This window comes from Schistocerca cancellata, chromosome 3 (genome assembly GCF_023864275.1).
Source record: "Schistocerca cancellata isolate TAMUIC-IGC-003103 chromosome 3, iqSchCanc2.1, whole genome shotgun sequence".
NCBI lineage: Eukaryota > Metazoa > Arthropoda > Insecta > Orthoptera > Acrididae > Schistocerca > Schistocerca cancellata.
Window position 1 is genome coordinate 939,346,399 of NC_064628.1, and position 18,389 is coordinate 939,364,787.

At 38.2% G+C, this 18,389-nt stretch overlaps 1 protein-coding gene across 1 annotated transcript in view; it reads left to right on the forward strand.

Moving 5' to 3' along the window:
- Positions 1 to 436: 436 nt before the first annotated feature.
- LOC126176008 (pre-mRNA-splicing factor ATP-dependent RNA helicase PRP16) overlaps positions 437 to 18,389 on the forward strand; it is a 201,049-nt gene continuing 183,096 nt past the window's right edge. Inside the window, exons 1-6 of the mRNA XM_049923127.1 lie at positions 437 to 815; positions 1,578 to 1,716; positions 10,006 to 10,193; positions 10,401 to 10,572; positions 10,825 to 11,042; positions 16,553 to 16,767. Coding sequence (XP_049779084.1) covers positions 665 to 815; positions 1,578 to 1,716; positions 10,006 to 10,193; positions 10,401 to 10,572; positions 10,825 to 11,042; positions 16,553 to 16,767 — 1,083 coding nt within the window. The 5' untranslated portion in view covers positions 437 to 664. The remainder of the gene's footprint in view (positions 816 to 1,577; positions 1,717 to 10,005; positions 10,194 to 10,400; positions 10,573 to 10,824; positions 11,043 to 16,552; positions 16,768 to 18,389) is intronic.

Below are 18,389 nucleotides of genomic sequence, written 5' to 3' on the forward strand. Positions count from 1 at the left end.
ATTTGATTGAGTTCTCTCGCTATGGTCGAGCAACAATTTCTTGTATTCCGCAGAAAATAGTTGAGGAACATGTTTGATTGAGAAACATGTTTGATTGAGTTCTCTCGCTGTGGTCTAGCAACAATTTCTTGTCTTTCTCAGAAAAGGGTTGAGGATCATGTCTGAAAAAAGACATCATTCTAATTATTTATTGATGGATTACAGTTTTTCAAAAGTTTATAATGCTCTGTTAGTTATTACTCTATGTCCTCGCGATATTTAGAAATTATGATTTACATTCCAGACCAAGAATAAGCTGCTGCAACTATTCCAGTTTACGTATTGTGTTGCAAGAATAAGTTCTTTGTTGTCTTTGGCACTAATGTTGTGTTCATAGATCACATTTAACATGATCTACGATTGCGCACAATACTTTCCTTGAAGATCTTTGGTTTGTTCAATGTTTACAAGTGTGAAAACTTAAGTCAGTCGAAAGTGCAATATATCTTTTGTGATGGCATGACAATAATATGATGTTAAGCGTTCTTTTCTGTGTTTGTGTTTACAATTTTCTGTAGAATTTTTTCCGATATGAAAATTCCAATCTGCCGCTACAATTTCTGGAAATAACATGCAGTGTCACGTACCAGACTTCAGAAAAACTTAGGCACTCAGAAACATTGTAATGGAAGGAGACGAAGAAGGTGTTTACAGATTGGAAGGGATCACTGAAGAAGTAGGTGGTTTAGTTGTAAAGAAGAAACCGGTTAATGATGACAGCGTATTTAAAACACCAGCTCCGAAGAAGTCACTTCTTGGATTGGATAAGTTAGCAGGTAAAAGTTACTATTTTTCTGATTGTTTGTTCCAGAGTTAGATGTAATAACTTGTTATCTTCCAGTATAATAAATGTTGAAGTCATAGATCGGTAAAATACCCAATTGGAAGTTATGGTATGATAACCGTAGCGTCCAGTAAGGTTTTTTACTTGTTATACTATACGACAGTCGTTGTTGTGTACGATTCCAAACTGATTTGAGTAATTCGTGATATATGGAGCCGTACACAATTGCTGACAAATTGCTTGGAATATAAATTTTGGTGTAGAATTTGGTTACTTGGACAATTGAGGATGTAAAATTTACAATAAGAAAATTTTTGTGTATTCCGTGATTAATAAGTGTTGGAGCAACCAGTGAACGCAACTGCTTCAGCAGTTATCCTTAAAATCAGATGGACGACATAATTGTCCATATACTTGTATAATTTATTTTACGTTGTACAACTCAAGATAAAGAGCTGCGTCCAGCTTTGTGGTAAGTTCATTAATGTGACACACTGCACACCAGATAAAGTGTTGAGGTTGTTCCCTAGATGTGGTATTTTTTCACATATGTAAACAGTTTAGCTAAGTTTCCAGTTTAAACGTGTGATCTGTGAAGAATGTTGTTTTCAGGCAGTTCTAACATACCAGAAGCCTTGTTTCACACAACATTTGGATTATACATCTTTCCCAAAGAGAAATAATTAATGTGATTGAAGACTTTTGAGAAATACTCCCACAGCCCCTAATGGTAAACGTATTTAAATACTTCCAGCAATACGCAGAAAGGAGAAACAAGAGGCAGAGCAAAATGATGCAAAGAAGGCTAAGCATCTGTCTGACAAATCTGAAGGTGATGAAAAAAGAGTGGATGATAATGGTCACAGAAAGCACAAACGAAAATCTAAAGACAGGTGAGATGCATGTTTACCTGGGCTTATTATCAAAATACTTAATCCAAAAAATCTTCATAATATACCATAATTTTTGATATGAGGTATTTTGCTCCCTAAATAAAATGTGTACGAAAAGTATAGCAACAGACATAGAATTGAGCAAAATCAGACACAGATGCTAACTTTGGAAGCAGTAAGTATTCTTCCCATCAGCAAAAGAAACAAAAGATTTAATGCGAGTAGATCTCTTCAGTGAGTATATGGGGAAAATCACCATTGACCTCCAATCTTTGGAGATACAGCTGGACAGGATACAGTCCATGAAAAATTTCTATTTGTTCTTGTCTGTGTCTGTTGCTGTTTGCTTAATAGAATATTTCTCTTTATTTAATTCAGTTTTTGTTTTTAATATTATTATTGAATTTAATTATTTGCACATTCCTTGAACAAGGAATGTGTACATAGTATCCTGCAGTTATGTGCCTCATGCCAGTTAATTTATAAAAATTATATGTATTTCAGAGTGTGGATGGTTCATGCTAACCATTTACATGAGTATCTTGTACTTAATTAAGCTGTTTACAAGTTCCACATGTTGTAATTGCGACTTCACACTATGATGCGGAAAAAGTATTAGCCTATTATTATGTGCTTTCCCATTGAAAAAATATGACAGCAGGCTGACCATTTACAGAATTGTGTTAAGCTAATTTTTATTTGTGTGTTTCTTTTCAAAAAACAGTGATTTATACTTTACTAGTTCAATTACACAATTACATATTTCCCCCCCCCCCCCCCACCCCACTGCTCTCCCTCCCTAAAATAAAATCACACATAGAAAAACCGGGTCAACGGAAGCGTCCGATTCCACCCATCGGCTTTGACCCACGATGTAAGGCTGTTGTGGTGTGTGGCGTCACGAAGGTGCAGAATTTAGTTTGTGGGAGTGGCGTATTTGTAGATGTTGTTTTGATGTGATCAGTGGTGCTCTTTTGCGGTGTGTTTATGTGTTGTGAGTTAGGTGATGTTTTTGGTTTAGTTTGTGTGTGTGGCGTGCTTATAGGTGGCGTATTGTTGCAGTCGGTGGTTCTCTCTGGTGGTGTGTTTATTTTTTGTTTGTCCCCACCCAAAAACCCCCAATTTCCCCCACTTGTCCCGTTAGTTTCATTGTATTTATGGGGAATATGTGTATGATGGGTTTTCAATATATTTTTGTGTTTGTTGTCATGTTTATGTAATGGCGTCATAGTCGCAATATGCTAGTTGTTGTGAATGGTCGATTCCACCATATTGGTGACATCTTTGGTCAAAGCAGACGGGTGGAATCAGACATTTCTGTTAACCTGAAAAGGGTTTACAATTCAAATATTATTCTCTGAATTAGGAGGAGTTGTCAAGCAGATATGATTTCAGTTTGTATATGGAGTTCATTGTACTATCTAGTAAATTCTTTAAACCACCGGGTTGGTGGTCAAAGATATTTTCTGACTGAATACCACACAAAAGCTGGGTAAGGAAGAATGTTAGCCAGATCTCCTTCTGTATTTATGAAAGTTAACTGTTGTTTTTGAACTGTAATTGATTGTTGAAAAGCTAATAAATTTATTGAGGCTTTTGTCAGCATAACCAGTAGTTTAAAAGACCGTCTGCAAGAAGCTGTAGATTAGGCACTGCATATTACCATTATTACTCACTCCTGTGTTACAAACAGCCTTTTTCACTGAAAACTTACTCGTTTGACAGTCTTATTGTTGTGCCTGTTCGCGACTTAGCATCCCTGTTAGATGGTGTAGTAATCTATCCTATTCACAATATAATTTTTAAAATTGGTTGGCTAATACTGGCTTCACCTGTCTGCCAGTTGTTCTAATTATCGCATAATGTGCTCCATTCTTAGACAGAATAACATTTAAGCAATGAATAGTGTGATTTAGACTGAATAGTTGTGTACCACAGTTCCTAGAGTGTGAGCTTACATTGTGTTTTCAACATTTTTTGAACAGTGGGTATTTTGTGTTGAAAGTAATGAAGAATGCAGTACAACCTATCAGCTTGGCCTGACCCAATGGCGCTACCTATCAATGCAGTTTGTTATCACTACATAACCACTGTGCTGACTGACATACAATCATATATATTTTAACTCAAAGAGTATCGGGGTGCCAACAATAAATGAAAGATTTGGTTTGAGAAGATCTTGCAGTTAACTCCTTCAGATATCTTGAAAACTTGGAAACATTGTTGGGAAAATGGTTCTCAGCAGACAAGGAAATACCGTTACAGAATGTGCAATGTATAGAAAGTAATCATTCTTGTGATTATACATTTGTCGGTTTTCCCAAATTTATAAACAGACTATAGACATTTAACCTAATGCAGACTACAGGCTATGAGTACTACATCCTTGTGTCTGTGTGTAGAATGTTCTCAGATTTTTATATCATTTGACAGAAACAAATATAAATATATGAAGTAGAGTAGGCCTAACTTTCTGATATTTTCGTTTCAAGAATCTGCTTAAGTTGCTGAGCTACAGCATTTACTCCATATATTCTGTTTTTTTTTTTTGTGATATGTACACATTCCCTACAATAAGAGAAATTATTCATACCATTGATATATAATTTAGCATATGTATTTTCCATTACAATTGTCAGTCCTGTCTTTCACTCTGTTTCTGCATCACCTTCAGTGTGTAATACCTCTGCAAGCTATTTGTCTGTACTTTTGTATTAGCCTAATTTTATTTTATTCTCATTCTTAATTTAATTTAAATGAAATTATTGTATAGTTATTTTTTCCAAATGTTTAGTTTTGATGTTTTACTGATTTAGTCCCATGATATTTATTTACTATTTAACTTTTAACACTTTTTAATTACTTTACTACTCCACTACCGCTAATGACATTTGATCTGTGTTTGTACATCACTCTCGATGTGTAACATCATCTTATTTGACAGCAATAGCCAGTTGAAGTCTGATGTTGGCCTTGTAAACCAAACACGGCTTAACAAAATAAATTAATTTTATAGAACATACACAATCTTGTGCTTTTCATTAATTATTATGTAAGATGATGTGTAATCTTTGGTTTGCGTTTCATGTTGTAACAAGTGCATGCCCAAAAACATTTAGTATCTTAATTTACTTAATTCCAGTCTGTCTGAAACTTTTGTTTTGATAGTTTTATTAGAGCCTATTGTGTATATATTTTCCAAAAACAGAAAAGCAGTTTGCTGTTAGTACATTTCAGTAAAAGTCTAGAAACATATTACTTCCCCCAAATTATATATTATAAAATTAGAGAAATCTGAGAGTATGCACAACATTACCAGTGACATCTCTTCCTATAAACTATCTGTGGGTGGAATATGAAGGGGGAGTGCAGATTTTTATATTGCATCAGATTTTGCACTTTAATCTGCTGTGTGTGTCATGTACATTTTCAGAGGAGTTCGCAGAAGCTACAGACAGTTGAACTGATATAAGTAGCAACTAAGCTAAGAGGGAATGACTTCGAGAACTCATCAGCGAGATTCATTTTAAATTAGGAATAATTGCTGCATCCATGTGCAGTCTTGTTGGACAAATTGTGCTAAGATAAAATTGTTTTGCACTTTTGTTTGAATGTAATAACAAATTTAATTTGAGGCAATGAGCAATTCATTGCATGAGCACTGAAAATATATCCTAATTTTTCATTTTGTGTTTATAGTTGCTGTAAACCTAAGGTCCAAATAGCTTACATTTTATGGCTTTACTTATTACTGTTTGCTCTTTATTTCCAGTGTAAATTTATGCTGAGAAGCAACATTAGTAATTACCGCCTTAGAAATTAATGTAGTCCCCTAGTTTAGTATTTGTGTCGTGTAGAATGGTTTGACTGGAAAGAAGTGTCACTAAGTCCATAAAAATTAATTTATTGACCATAAATTCTTCGAAATAAGATGCTCTTGCATTAATACATTCTTTCTAGATGAGAATTTGATGTGCTGTAGGCATCCTGGAAGGTCTGAGTTTGTATGTCCTTTAGGGTTTGCGAATAGTAGCTGTCGATGTTCTTGAAATGGCATTCTTTCAAGAGTGTCTTGTAGCACAGAAATAAAACAAGGACAGGACTCAGTGCATTGTCTTGGTGAAGCATTCAAGAACCGCCAATGTGTAGGTTGATGCCCGTGACCTCGTTTTCAGCCTTTTGAACACTTACACTTGTTTTTCATGTCTTCTGACTTGTTTGATACAGCCTGCCACGAATTCCTCCCCTGTGCCAACCTTTTCATCTCAGAGTAGCAATTGCAACCTACATCCTCAATTATTTGCTGGATGTATTCCAATCTTTGTCTTCTTTTGCAGTTTTTGCCCTGTACAGCCCCCTCTAGTACCTTGGAAGCTATTTCCTGGTGTCTTAACAGATGAGCTATCATCCTGTCCGTTCTTTTTGTGTTTTCCATAACCCATTCTTTGCCGATTTTTCAGAGAACCTCATTCCTTAAGGAATGTACCTTATCAAATGAAACTGTGCAGTTCCAAAGTCATACATCTGTGATGTATCTGAAATTTAGATTATGGAGGGAGCCTTGCTGGGGTTGTCCATGCAGTTGGCAAAACTGTTGTGCCAGGGTGGAGTTGTAGTTAGCATATCTATCTAGTCAACAGGAGACCCGGGTTTGAATCCCAGCCTTGGTGTAAATTTTCATTCGTCACATCAGTCTGTTTGTGTACTTACCTTATCAGTCCACCTTATTTTCAACATTCTTTCATAGTACCACATTACAAAAGCTTTGATCCTCTTCTGTTCCATTTTTTCCACAGTCCATGTTTCACTACCGTACCATGCTGTGCTCAAATATACATTCTAAGAAATTTCTTCCTCAAATCAAGGTCTGTGTTTGATACTAGTAGACTTCTCTTGGCCAGGAATGCCTTCTTGCCAGTGCTAATCTGGTTTTTTTCCTCGCCATTGCTCCATCGATCATGGGTTATATTGCTGCCTATTTTTTTTTTATAGGTAACAGAATTTAGTAACTTTATCTACTTTGTAACCATCAATCCTAATGTTAAGTTTCTCACTGTTTTCATTTCTGCTATTTCCCATTACTTTCATCTTTCTTTGATTTATGCTCAACTCATTAGACTGCTTATTCCATTCAACGGATCATGTAATTCTTCTTCATTCTCACTGAGGATAATAATGCTGTTGTCAAAGATTATCAGTGATGTCCTTTCACTTTGAATTTTAATCTCGCTCTTGACCCTTTCTTTTATTTCTGTCATTGGCTTCTTCACTGTGTTTAATCATTGAAAAAGACAGTGAGCATTCCTTCTCTTTTCTTTTGTAATTACGTGGTGTGGCCACTCAGGGCTCTGTCTCTTCATCTCAGGATGGCATCTGAAAACCCATGACTCATCTCCCATTGTAACATTTTCCAAAAAAGGTAGCCTTGTTTTAAAAGAATTCCAGAAGTTCTTCACAAATTAGCATTCCGTTGGACGTGTGGTCGTCGATCAAAATTTTTAGTACCAGTTTTGCTTTATCTTCAATTGTTCAGTTATAATTTCATGGACAACAGTTTTATAAATATTCAGTGTCTGAGCTGCCAGATGAACACTCATTCTACTGGCTGTATACACGAGTCACACTGTCTTCAACTTTCGACGTTTACGGGCACCCAGAGATATTTTTGTCATTGACGTCATCCCGGCTTTGCAGAAACACCTTGTGCCACTGAAACACATGCTCTTTTGACAGCCATTCACTCCCAAATACCTGCCCGATCATTGGAAATGTTGTGGCAGTGGGCTTTTCAAGTTTCATGTAGAATTTGATTGTGTACCATTCTTCAAGTGAATGATGCATCACGGCTGGAAACAGACCATTGACAAGTTTCATGTAGGGACATGTCCTGACTCACCAGAAGCTCAGATGAAATTGGGATTGGTCGCACTGGGAAGCTGACAATCCTCACCTGTTAGCTTGGGTGGGCAGTTCTGAGCAATAGGGACATCGGAACAGAACTGGTGATGCAGGTAAAAGTGCAGTTATGATATCCATGGCTGTTTGTTGCATGCTTACACTGGTAACAGTTCACGTGGTGAACTATAAGAACTGAGTAGGATGAATCATGAATCGCGTGTCGATAGCAGTCATAACGCTCATTCATAATTTCCTACACTTCTTAAATAAATTTGGCTAATATTCTGTTCTATTTGGTTAGAGTTTAACCACATCTCCCGAATTTCCAGCAGAACTGGAAATAATACGTAAAAGTACAGGGTTATTACAAATGATTGAAGTGATTTCACAGCTCTACAATAACTATTATTTGAGACATTTTCACAATGCTTTGCACACACATACAAAAACTCAAAAAGTTTTTTTAGGCATTCACAAATGTTCGATATGTGCCCTTTTAGTGATTCGGCAGACATCAAGCCGATAATCAAGTTCCTCCCACACTCGGCACAGCATGTCCCCATCAATGAGTTCGAAAGCATCGTTGATGCGAGCTTGCAGTTCTGGCACGTTTCTTGGTAGAGGAGGTTTAAACACTGAATCTTTCACATAACCCCACAGAAAGAAATCACATGGAGTTAAGTCGGGAGAGCGTGGAGGCCATGACATGAATTGCTGATCATGATCTCCACCACGACCGATCCATCGGTTTTCCAATCTCCTGTTTAAGAAATGCCGTACATCATGATGGAAGTGCGGTGGAGCACCATCCTGTTGAAAGATGAAGTCGGCGCTGTCGGTCTCCAGTTGTGGCATGAGCCAATTTTCCAGCATGTCCAGATACACGTGTCCTGTAACGTTTTTTTCGCAGAAGAAAAAGGGGCCGTAAACTTTAAACCGTGAGATTGCACAAAACACGTTAACTTTTGGTGAATTGCAAATTTGCTGCACAAATGCGTGAGGATTCTCTACCGCCCAGATTCACACATTGTGTCTGTTCACTTCACCATTAAGAAAAAATGTTGCTTCATCACTGAAAACAAGTTTTACACTGAACGCATCCTCTTCCATGAGCTGTTGCAACCGCGCCGAAAATTCAAAGAGTTTGACTTTGTCATCGGCTGTCAGGGCTTGTAGCAATTGTAAACGGTAAGGCTTCTGCTTTAGCCTTTTCCGTAAGATTTTCCAAACCATCGGCTGTGGTACGTTTAGCTCCCTGCTTGCTTTATTCTTCGACTTCCGCGGGCTACGCGTGAAACTTGCCTGCACGTGTTCAACAGTTTCTTCGCTCACTGCAGGCCGACCCGTTGATTTCCCCTTACGGAGGCATCCAGAAGCTTTAAACTGCGCATACCATCGCCGAATGGAGTTAGCAGTTGTTGATCTTTGTTGAACTTCGTCCTGAAGTGTCGTTGCACTGTTATGACTGACTGATGTGAGTGCATTTCAAGCACGACATACGCTTTCTCGGCTCCTGTCGCCATTTTGTCTCACTGCGCTCTGGGGGCAGAAACCTGAAGTGCGGCTTCAGCCGAACAAAACTTTATGAGTTTTTCTACGTATCTGTAGTGTGTCGTGACCATATGTCAATGAATGGAGCTACAGTGAATTTATGAAATCGCTTCAATCATTTGTAATAGCCCTGTATGTTATTGCAATGGCAAATGTGTATCTGAGGTTACTCTGCAATTCAGTCTTTATGGCTATCATATTTTTGTGGATTTGCCAAAACACAAGCTAGTGGTCACATTAAAGTTACAGGTCAATCTGTCAGCACATTTAGGTTATTTCCAATTATCAAAGATATACAAAAATCACAAACTACACTTAAAATTTGTAATAACCAGATCAATAAAAGATATTGTGCCGCCACTCTCGATCTGAAATCAAACATAATCAATTCATATTTTCTGCTGAAAGAAATCATTAGATTTAGCGATCCTCATTGGCTGCTGTATGCTATCACCCAGTTGGCTATGATCAACACCAATGATATGCCAACATCAGCGAACAACACAAGAGCTGATGACACCATAAGTGTTATTTAGCCAATGACATTAATTTCCAGACAAATTGTGTAAGTCTTCAGCCACCCCTTCCACCTTCTCTCTCTCTCCCTCCCTTTCCCCCTCCCTCGCCCTTTCCCTCATTGTGGTGTGATTGTCATGTGCAGCTTGTTAGAAGTTTCATGATTGGAATGGTTTCCAAATGTTTTACTGTTGCACTTTCATGGTAAATGTGGTTTCACTTAAATGTTGTGTTTCAGAATCACTTTGGAACCACAGTTAACATTTAAAATTTCACATCTCTTTTTTTAGCTATGGTACTAAGACTTACTTTAATATTTTAAAGGCACTATCGCCATGTTCAAGAAGAAACTCCAACATACACAGGAGGAATATCCGATGAAGCTCGCCAGAGATTAGTTGAAAGACTACAGAAAAACAAAGAGAGAGGTGTCCACGCATCTACAAAAGATAAACATAGAGAGAAACGAGCACATGATGACAGGCATAAACATTCTCACCACCATTATAAAGGTAACCAATAGAATACTGATGTGTATCAAATTTTATTTCATATTTCAAAGAGATAAAGTGAAGCACTTGTACAGCTCACATTGCAAGTGAACATAATTGTTTATATTTTTTTTAATTATTTATCACTTAGAAAGTCTGTCTTTTGGTATCTTTTTCTGTTTGCTGAGGTCTTAGTAAGACAATTTCCCCTGAATTACTGTTATGCAGAAAGAGATCGTGATAAAAGAAGTCATCACAATGAAAGGAGGAGCCGTGAACGAGATGTTGATAAAAGATCTGAGCGAGGATCTTCCCGTTCTGCTCACAGCTGGATTGAAACACCTCGTTTTCGAGATGAGCCTCTCACACCAGTAATAAAGATAAAGGATCCCACATCCAAGTAAGAATTATGTCTTATAATATCACATAGGTGACATTCCATGTTGCCTTGGATATGTGGTATGGAAGGATTATTACATTAAGGGAAAACATAGAAAATTATATTGCAGCTTAAGATTCTAAGAAGACAGTAGATGAGTAATCAGATAGGCTAGTTGTTATTGTACATATGCCTCTTGTTGTCCAGCTGTTTGTGCTTTACATTTAAAACCATTATTTTACATTATAAAAATACTCTGCTGTATGCTTGCAGAACGAGCTGGGATGATGACGATCCGACACCATCAAAGTATTCCAGTTGGGATCTCCCAACACCACAGACAAGAGAACCAGACAGTGACTGGTCAATCAGAAAAGGAACAGAAAAGCGCCTACGGAAAGATGAAACTCCAAGACCTACCCCAGCCCACAGATTCAATAGCTGGGCCCGTGACAGGAAGAGAACTGGTGCTACACCTCTGCCAGGAAAAGGTAATACATTATAATTTGCTACATAATAGGTCACACATGAAAAACTTCTGCCGAAAATAACTATGTTGACCTCCGGCAGTTAGTTCTCTTAGAGAAGACTAAATTATTGTCATATGTCAATGTAGTCATGCATTGAAGGTAAAGAGAGTGCAGGACACAATAATTTAGTAAACTGGCCACATGATACCTCTTTTCCATCAGAATTTAATGACACTTTATAAATACTGCCATAAATAGCCTTGCAGTTGAGAGGCAAATCATGTGTGGCCTTGTTTATTGGTAGTGTTTGACCTTCATTGATTTAGTCATGTTCATTACAGGGTCCTTTTATGTGATCACACTTATGACAGATGTATTCATTGCTCAGACTAGAGTGATTATTCTATGTTGTTGTTGTTGTTGTTGTGGTCATCAGTCCTGAGACTGGTTTGATGCAGCTCTCCATGCTACTCTATCCTGTACAAGCTTCTTCATCTCCCAGTACTTACTGCAACCTACATCCTTCTGAATCTGCTGAGTGTATTCATCTCTTGGTCTCCCTCTACGATTTTTACCCTCCACGCTGCCCTCCAATGCTAAATTTGTGATCCCTTTGTGATTCTAGTTGAAGATAATTATTCATCAGTTGTTCAAATAGTGTGCAGAAACAACACCAAGTAAACCATTATCAGTAGAAACATGGTACATTTCACTGCAGACCGCAAGTTGCCTTAGACTTGAAAAGGACTGCATTTCCTATTTCTGTAAGACTTCCAGTTTCATTGTAAGTACACACACATACCATCTCCTTCCATTGCTAGGGCCACAAAAATGTGTTAACATTGTTAAGCTCACTCACTAATAAGATAAACGTGGGTGCCATAAAAATATTTATACTCTGTAATTGGCTGAGGTCGTTATGAAATGTGCTTTTGTATAGTCCTCTGTGATCAGATTTTGCTCTGAAGTACACTGTTACTTATTACATTAGTGGATGAAGGACTGTGAGTTATTACTGCTGAGGAAACAAACAAATGTAGAAAGAGAGGGACATGGACAGCAGTGGACATTCAACTTGACTATCAATAACAGTACACGGCTAAGTAATTACACCTTATTCATTGCACTAACAGTGCCTTCATCTCAGCTCATCGTACACAGAATATCAAGATGGTGACAGTTTTAGTCATGTCCTTCATAAAACTTATCTTTGCAGATAATTTGGTTAACCAACTTTTTATTTAAGTATTCATTTATGCATCATTTCATTGTGATCGAAGCAGACACTCTAACGATATTCCTAGACCTTCTCCATAATAAATCTGTATCTGTTAACGCATATTAAATGTTCATGTTTTAGATAAATGCCTCCTGCTTGATATTGCCATGAATTTGTGTGGCAAAGCAGTAAGAAATTCCTTATTGATGATTATTGTGATATTTTGCAGCATTGTCACAGGTGACTAAAAGACCTAATTCTTATTATGCTGTTCCATCTAGATTATATGACATCCTTAAATTCCTCAAAGAAGGGGTCCCTCTTCATCCAATTGTGAGTAACATAGGTGCTCCAGCATATTGTGTAGCAAAACACCTTGCTACTATCTTGAGCCCTGTAGGTCAGTGTGAGTCTAGTAAGTTTTGATGTGGTCTCACTCTCCACTCATGTCCCTCTGCCTGATTTGTTATGGTTGATTGAGATTAGGTTTGTTGCTGAATTAACGAACCTGTTCCACCGTGTGTTGACTCCCACTTACTTTTTATTCCATGACAAGTACTACAAGCAGACACGTGCAGTTGCAATGGGGAGTTCGTTGTTAGCGGTTATTGCCAATTGGTTTACAGAAGATGTCAAGGAACATGCCTTGGAATATCTCTCTCTCTCTCTCTCTGTCCGTGTGTGTGTGTTTGTTTTTCAGACACGTAGATAATACTTATGATCTTTGGCCTCAATGCAGTGAGAATTTGAAAGACTTTTTAGAATACCTGAATTCAATCCTCCAGAATATTTGTTTCATGATGGAGGTGGAAAAATATGGCTGTCTTCCCTTCCTCGATTTTTTTGGGATGTGCCATTTATAGGAAGCCTATTCACACTGACCCCCTCCCCACCCCCATGGACCTTGCCATTGGTGTGGAGGCTTGCGTACCTCAGCGATGCAGATAGCCATACCATAGGTGCAACCACAACGGAGGGGTATCTGTTAAGAGGCCAGACAGTTCCTGAAGAGGGGCAGCAGCCTTTTCAGTAGTTTCAGGGGCCACAGTCTGGATGTGATCTTGTAACATCAACCAAAATGGCCTTGCTGTGCTGGTACATCGGCTGAAAGCAAGGGGAAATTATAGCCATAATTTGTCCCGAGAACATGCAGCTGTACTGTATGGTTGAATGATGATGGCGTCCTCTTGGGTAAAATATTCCGGAGGTAAAATAGTCCCCCATTTGGGTCTCTGTGTGGGGACTACTCAGGTGGATGTCGTTATCAGCAGAAACAAAACTGGTGTTCTACGGATTGGGGCGTGGAATGTCAGATCACTTAATCTGGCAGGAAGGTTACAAAATTTAAAGAGGGTAATGTATAGATTACAGTTAGATATAGTGGGATTTAGTGAAGTTCGGTGGCAGGCGGAACAAGACTTCTGGTCTGGTGAATACAGGGTTATAAATACAAATGCAAATAATGGTAATGCAGGAGTAGGTTTAATAATGAACAAAACATAAGAACACGGATAAGCATAGTGAATGCATCATTGTAGCCAAGATAGACATGAAGCCCATGCCTACCACAGTCGTACAAGTTTAAATGCCAACTAGCTCCGCAGATGATGAGAGATTGAAGAAATGTATGATGCAATAAAAGAAATTATTCAGGTATTTAAGGGAGACGAAAATTTAATAATCATGGGGGACTGGAATTCGATAGTAGGAAAGGGAGAGGAGGAAAAGTAGTAGGTGGATATGGACTCGGGTTAAGGAATGGAAAAAGAAGTTGCCTGGTAGAATCATAGCTAACACTTGGTTTAAGAATCATGAAAGAAGGTTGTATACGTGGAAGCAGCCTGGAGACAGCATGTTTCAGATAGATTATATGTTGGTAAGACAGAGATTTAGGAACCAGGTTATTAATTGTAATATATTTCCAAGGACAGATGCACAATTTATTGTTTATGAACTCTAGACAAAAACTGAAGAAACTGCACAAAGGTAGGAATTTAAGGAGATGGGACCTGGGTAAACTGAAAGAACCAGAGGCTAAAGAGAGTTTCAGAGAGAACATTAGGGAACGATTGACAAGAACAGGGAAAAGAGGGCAGTAGAAGAAGAATAGATAGCTTTGAGAGATGGAATAGTGAAGACAACAGAGGATCATGCTGGTAACAAGACGAAGGCTGTAGAAATCCATCAGTATCAGAAGGGATATTAAATGTAATTGATGAAAGGAGAAAATATAAGAATACAGCAAATGAAACAGGTGAAAAGGGATAGAAATGTCTCAAAAATGAGATTGACAAGAAGTGCAACATGGCTTAGCAGGGATGGTTAGAGGAGAAATTTAAGGATTTAGAGGAATGTATCACTAGGGGTAAGATAGGTACTGTCTACAGGAAAATTTAAAGAGACCTTTGGAGAAAAGAGAACCACATGTATGAATATCAAGAGCTCAGAGGGAAAACCAGTCCTAACCAAAGAAGGTCCAGCTCAACATGAAGTGGTAGTGCATACTTTGGTTCACAGGGGCCCACCTCATCTTGATCCCTGTGAGTTTGTCAACTGAGTTCACCTGTCTTGAAGTCACTTTCCGTCAGAATGGTTGTAGCGAAAGACAGATTAGATATGATTTGCACTATTGACCAACTGTGCACCAAGTGAGTGATGATAATACTGAGGTGGCACCAAAGTCTATGACATTTTGCTTTACACAGGGAGCATTTTGAACAGGAGTGGTCCATTTTGTGAACATATGATGTGAAGTGTATTTTTTGACCACCATCTAAGATTGGGGTACTTTTGAGTTTCATGAAAAATGATCTACTTTACTTAAGGTGTCTACTGTTTTCCTTGCAGTTTTGTCATGTCATGTATCAGTCAGACTGTCAGGACTTTGGAGGACCAATGTGCTGATCATAAGTGACACACATGCTACAACAGCCAAGTGAATCCACGATTGCAGAACATTGCCCTGGCACCAGTCGTCCTATGAAATATAACAACAATCAAACAATGGAAAATCCAGGATGGAATGTAACAATATTAGAGAAGGAAAGTTGCTACTCACCATATGGCGGAGATGCTAAGTTGCGACAAGCACAACAAGAAGATTCACACAGTTATAGCTTTCAGCCATTAACACCTTTGTCAGCAATAGAAACACACACACACACACAACTTGCACACACCTGGTTTCAATTGTCTGAGACTGCAGATGTGTATGTGTTTCTATTGCTGACAAAGGGCTTACTGGCCAAAAGCTATAACTGTGTGAATCTTCTTCTTGTGCCTGTCGCAACTTAGATTCTCTGCCATATGGTGAGTAGCAACTTTCCTTCTCTAATATTGGAATGTAACAACAAATTGATTCTGGCATGCACTTCCAGCTATTGGGGTAGTGTTATTAAGGAAGCTGTTGAAATTAAGCAAGAAACCTCACAAGTAGAGAAAGTGCTTTTTGTTTAAATTCTGCATGGAATTCTGATCTTTTCCATGTCAAAAAACAGAGTGACAGAGTTTATGCTACTCCACCCATTGAATATTAATTTCACTGTCAACAACTTCTGACACTGGTCATCTTTGGTTTGTGATGGTGCTAGTGTTTACAGTGTGTGTGTGTGTGTGTGTGTGTGTGTGTGTGTGTGTGTGTGTGTGTTTGTATTATCTGTCCATAGTTTCTCTGAGAACCGAGGTTTTAAATTCCCTTGCAGAGCAATTACTTGCTGCAGTTATATCTTGAAAGTGGCAGGGCATGGTCCTGTCGAAATATTGGCAGTTGTTGATGACGTCACCTGGCTGCATTCCGTTAGGTTATTTGATCATTAAATGAAGCAGCATACTTTGAACTTAAGCAGCATTTTGGCATACTGTTAATTCTAATGAGTGACTGTTGGTTCTCCTTCCACACAATTTCATTAGATGCATTCATCTACATTGCAAGCAGGGAATCAGTGGACAGGACTCAACTGTGATATATTCATGCCAAGGAGAGAATGTATTTGGTTGTTTTGTCACTAGATAGAGAGGCTTTTAAAGTAGAAAACAACTATTTGAGTTCAACAACAATAGTGTCGAGGTTATAAGAATCCTATCTGCAAAGGACTATCAGAAGAATAATTAAAAGAGAAATTTAATGTTTGTATCAGAAAGATTCATTCTTGTTTATTGTCTGTACAGATGTTGCACTCTTCAACTTGGCTATGGGAAATCTCTAGTTGGTAGTGTGATACTCATATCCACCCCATTAGCAAAATAAAGGGATTACAATATGTTAGTAAAATACTTAACTACTTTTTCTAAATCTGTCTTCCTTTTTTAATAGAAAATGATGTACAGTGGTCCTCGGCAGAGGAACGAGAATTGTGGGAAGAAGAACAGAAAAGATTGGATAGAGAGTGGTACTCGTTGGATGATGGCTATGATGAAGAACACAATCCTTTCTCAAATCTCAGTGAAGATTACACCAAAAAGAAAGAGGAGCAACTTGAACAAAGGAAAAAAAAGCGGTTGTCTGCTCAACAACGGCAGATTAATAAGGTATTTTATTTGTGGCTATTGTCAGTCTATATTGTATCTATTTCTTTATTGTTTTTTCCTTCAGGCTGTTCATTCAAGTCATTAATTTGCCCTGCTTAAAAATATTTTGTCCTGCTAGTGTCCTTATCATGCTATTAAAATCTAGCTTGTCATGTGACGAGGCAGCACTGTGGAGGATTTTGTCTGTACTACAATGACTACAATTACCACATTAGTAAGGAGCCATACCTGTTGGAAAAAATTAACATATGGTCCATCTGTTACATTTGTTGTCTTCTTTATGTGTTTGTGGCGGTGCTTGCTATGTCTCTAGCATTACATAAACCACGCAAAACCCAGGATGATGTTATATGCTGAACTTACTATGAAACATATAACCTGTGCAGTCTGGGTTCAAATTTGATGACCGAGATCCCGAAGCTGAGGGAGTGATTATTGGCACCAGTTCCCTCATTATTGTACTATGTGGAGGCATTTCAACAACTAGAACTGGGCACAAAAATGGAAGGATGTACGTTTTCAAAGAATATGGGATGTTATCAGGGTGTATACGACCCGGGACAACCGGGAGATTCGGGAAAAACCCGGGAATTTTTTCATCCGGGAAAAACCCGGGAATTTTTTATAGTTTCGGGAATGTTTCATTGTTTTAGTTTTCAGTTAAATTTTTGTGATTTTGACTCTTTTAAGAACCAATACTCCAACAAAGGATATTACTGTGTCCCACGTCTGCAGGATAATACTGCAGCAACAAAACATTAACAAGAGGAAGAAAAAACGAAAATAAAACTTAAGTTGCAAAGGAAATAGGCCATATACAACAACAAAACATAGTGCTCATACAAGCAGCTGCCGACAGCAAAGTGTGTCAAAGGCTTTAGAAAGACTATGCAATGATTCATAATGACAAATTGCCTCCGATAAGCGTGACGTGACAGCTGTTGACATTAGATTCGTTTGAGCAGTTGCGGGCAGGCTCTTGTGCATGCACAGTTGAGTCACGAATGGGTAGTACCTTCTCCCACTTCTGGCTATAGATGTGTGGCTTGGCGTCACTATCCAATATTGCCCCGCTTCAGAAATATCGTAGATCCTGGGCTGATGCACAGAGCAGTCTGAGTTGTGGTGGGGAGGTAGGTAGTCTCCACGTGACCTGTGTTTACGTTTAATGATTTTGCTGTTTCCTCTTCATTTATTACTCTCGCATCAAATGAAAACAAAACGGATTTCTGTGGCCGGGAGCTATCAAATGAATTAAAATATGTTCGCATAATTACGGAAGGCTAAAATATGTTATTATTTTCAGGTTTTATTTCCACCTTTCTGACAGTCAAGCTTTAATCACCTTGCAGAACAATGAAGTTATTTTTGTCGTTTTGCTAAAGAGATCTTTTGCACTGAGGCAGTCAACTTATTTGAAACAAAGTGTTTAATTTCACACTGTTGGCTAGTTTCAACTGTTCGCTGCATTTCAAGTGCATGTTTTCCATCTTCTAGCTCGCATGGCATTGTGCCATAATAAAGAACCAAACATGAGATAATATAGTACTGGTACTCAAGAAAATTTACATCCGAATCTGGACATACAAATGTGCACTTTAAGCCCAATTATGCATTTAAGT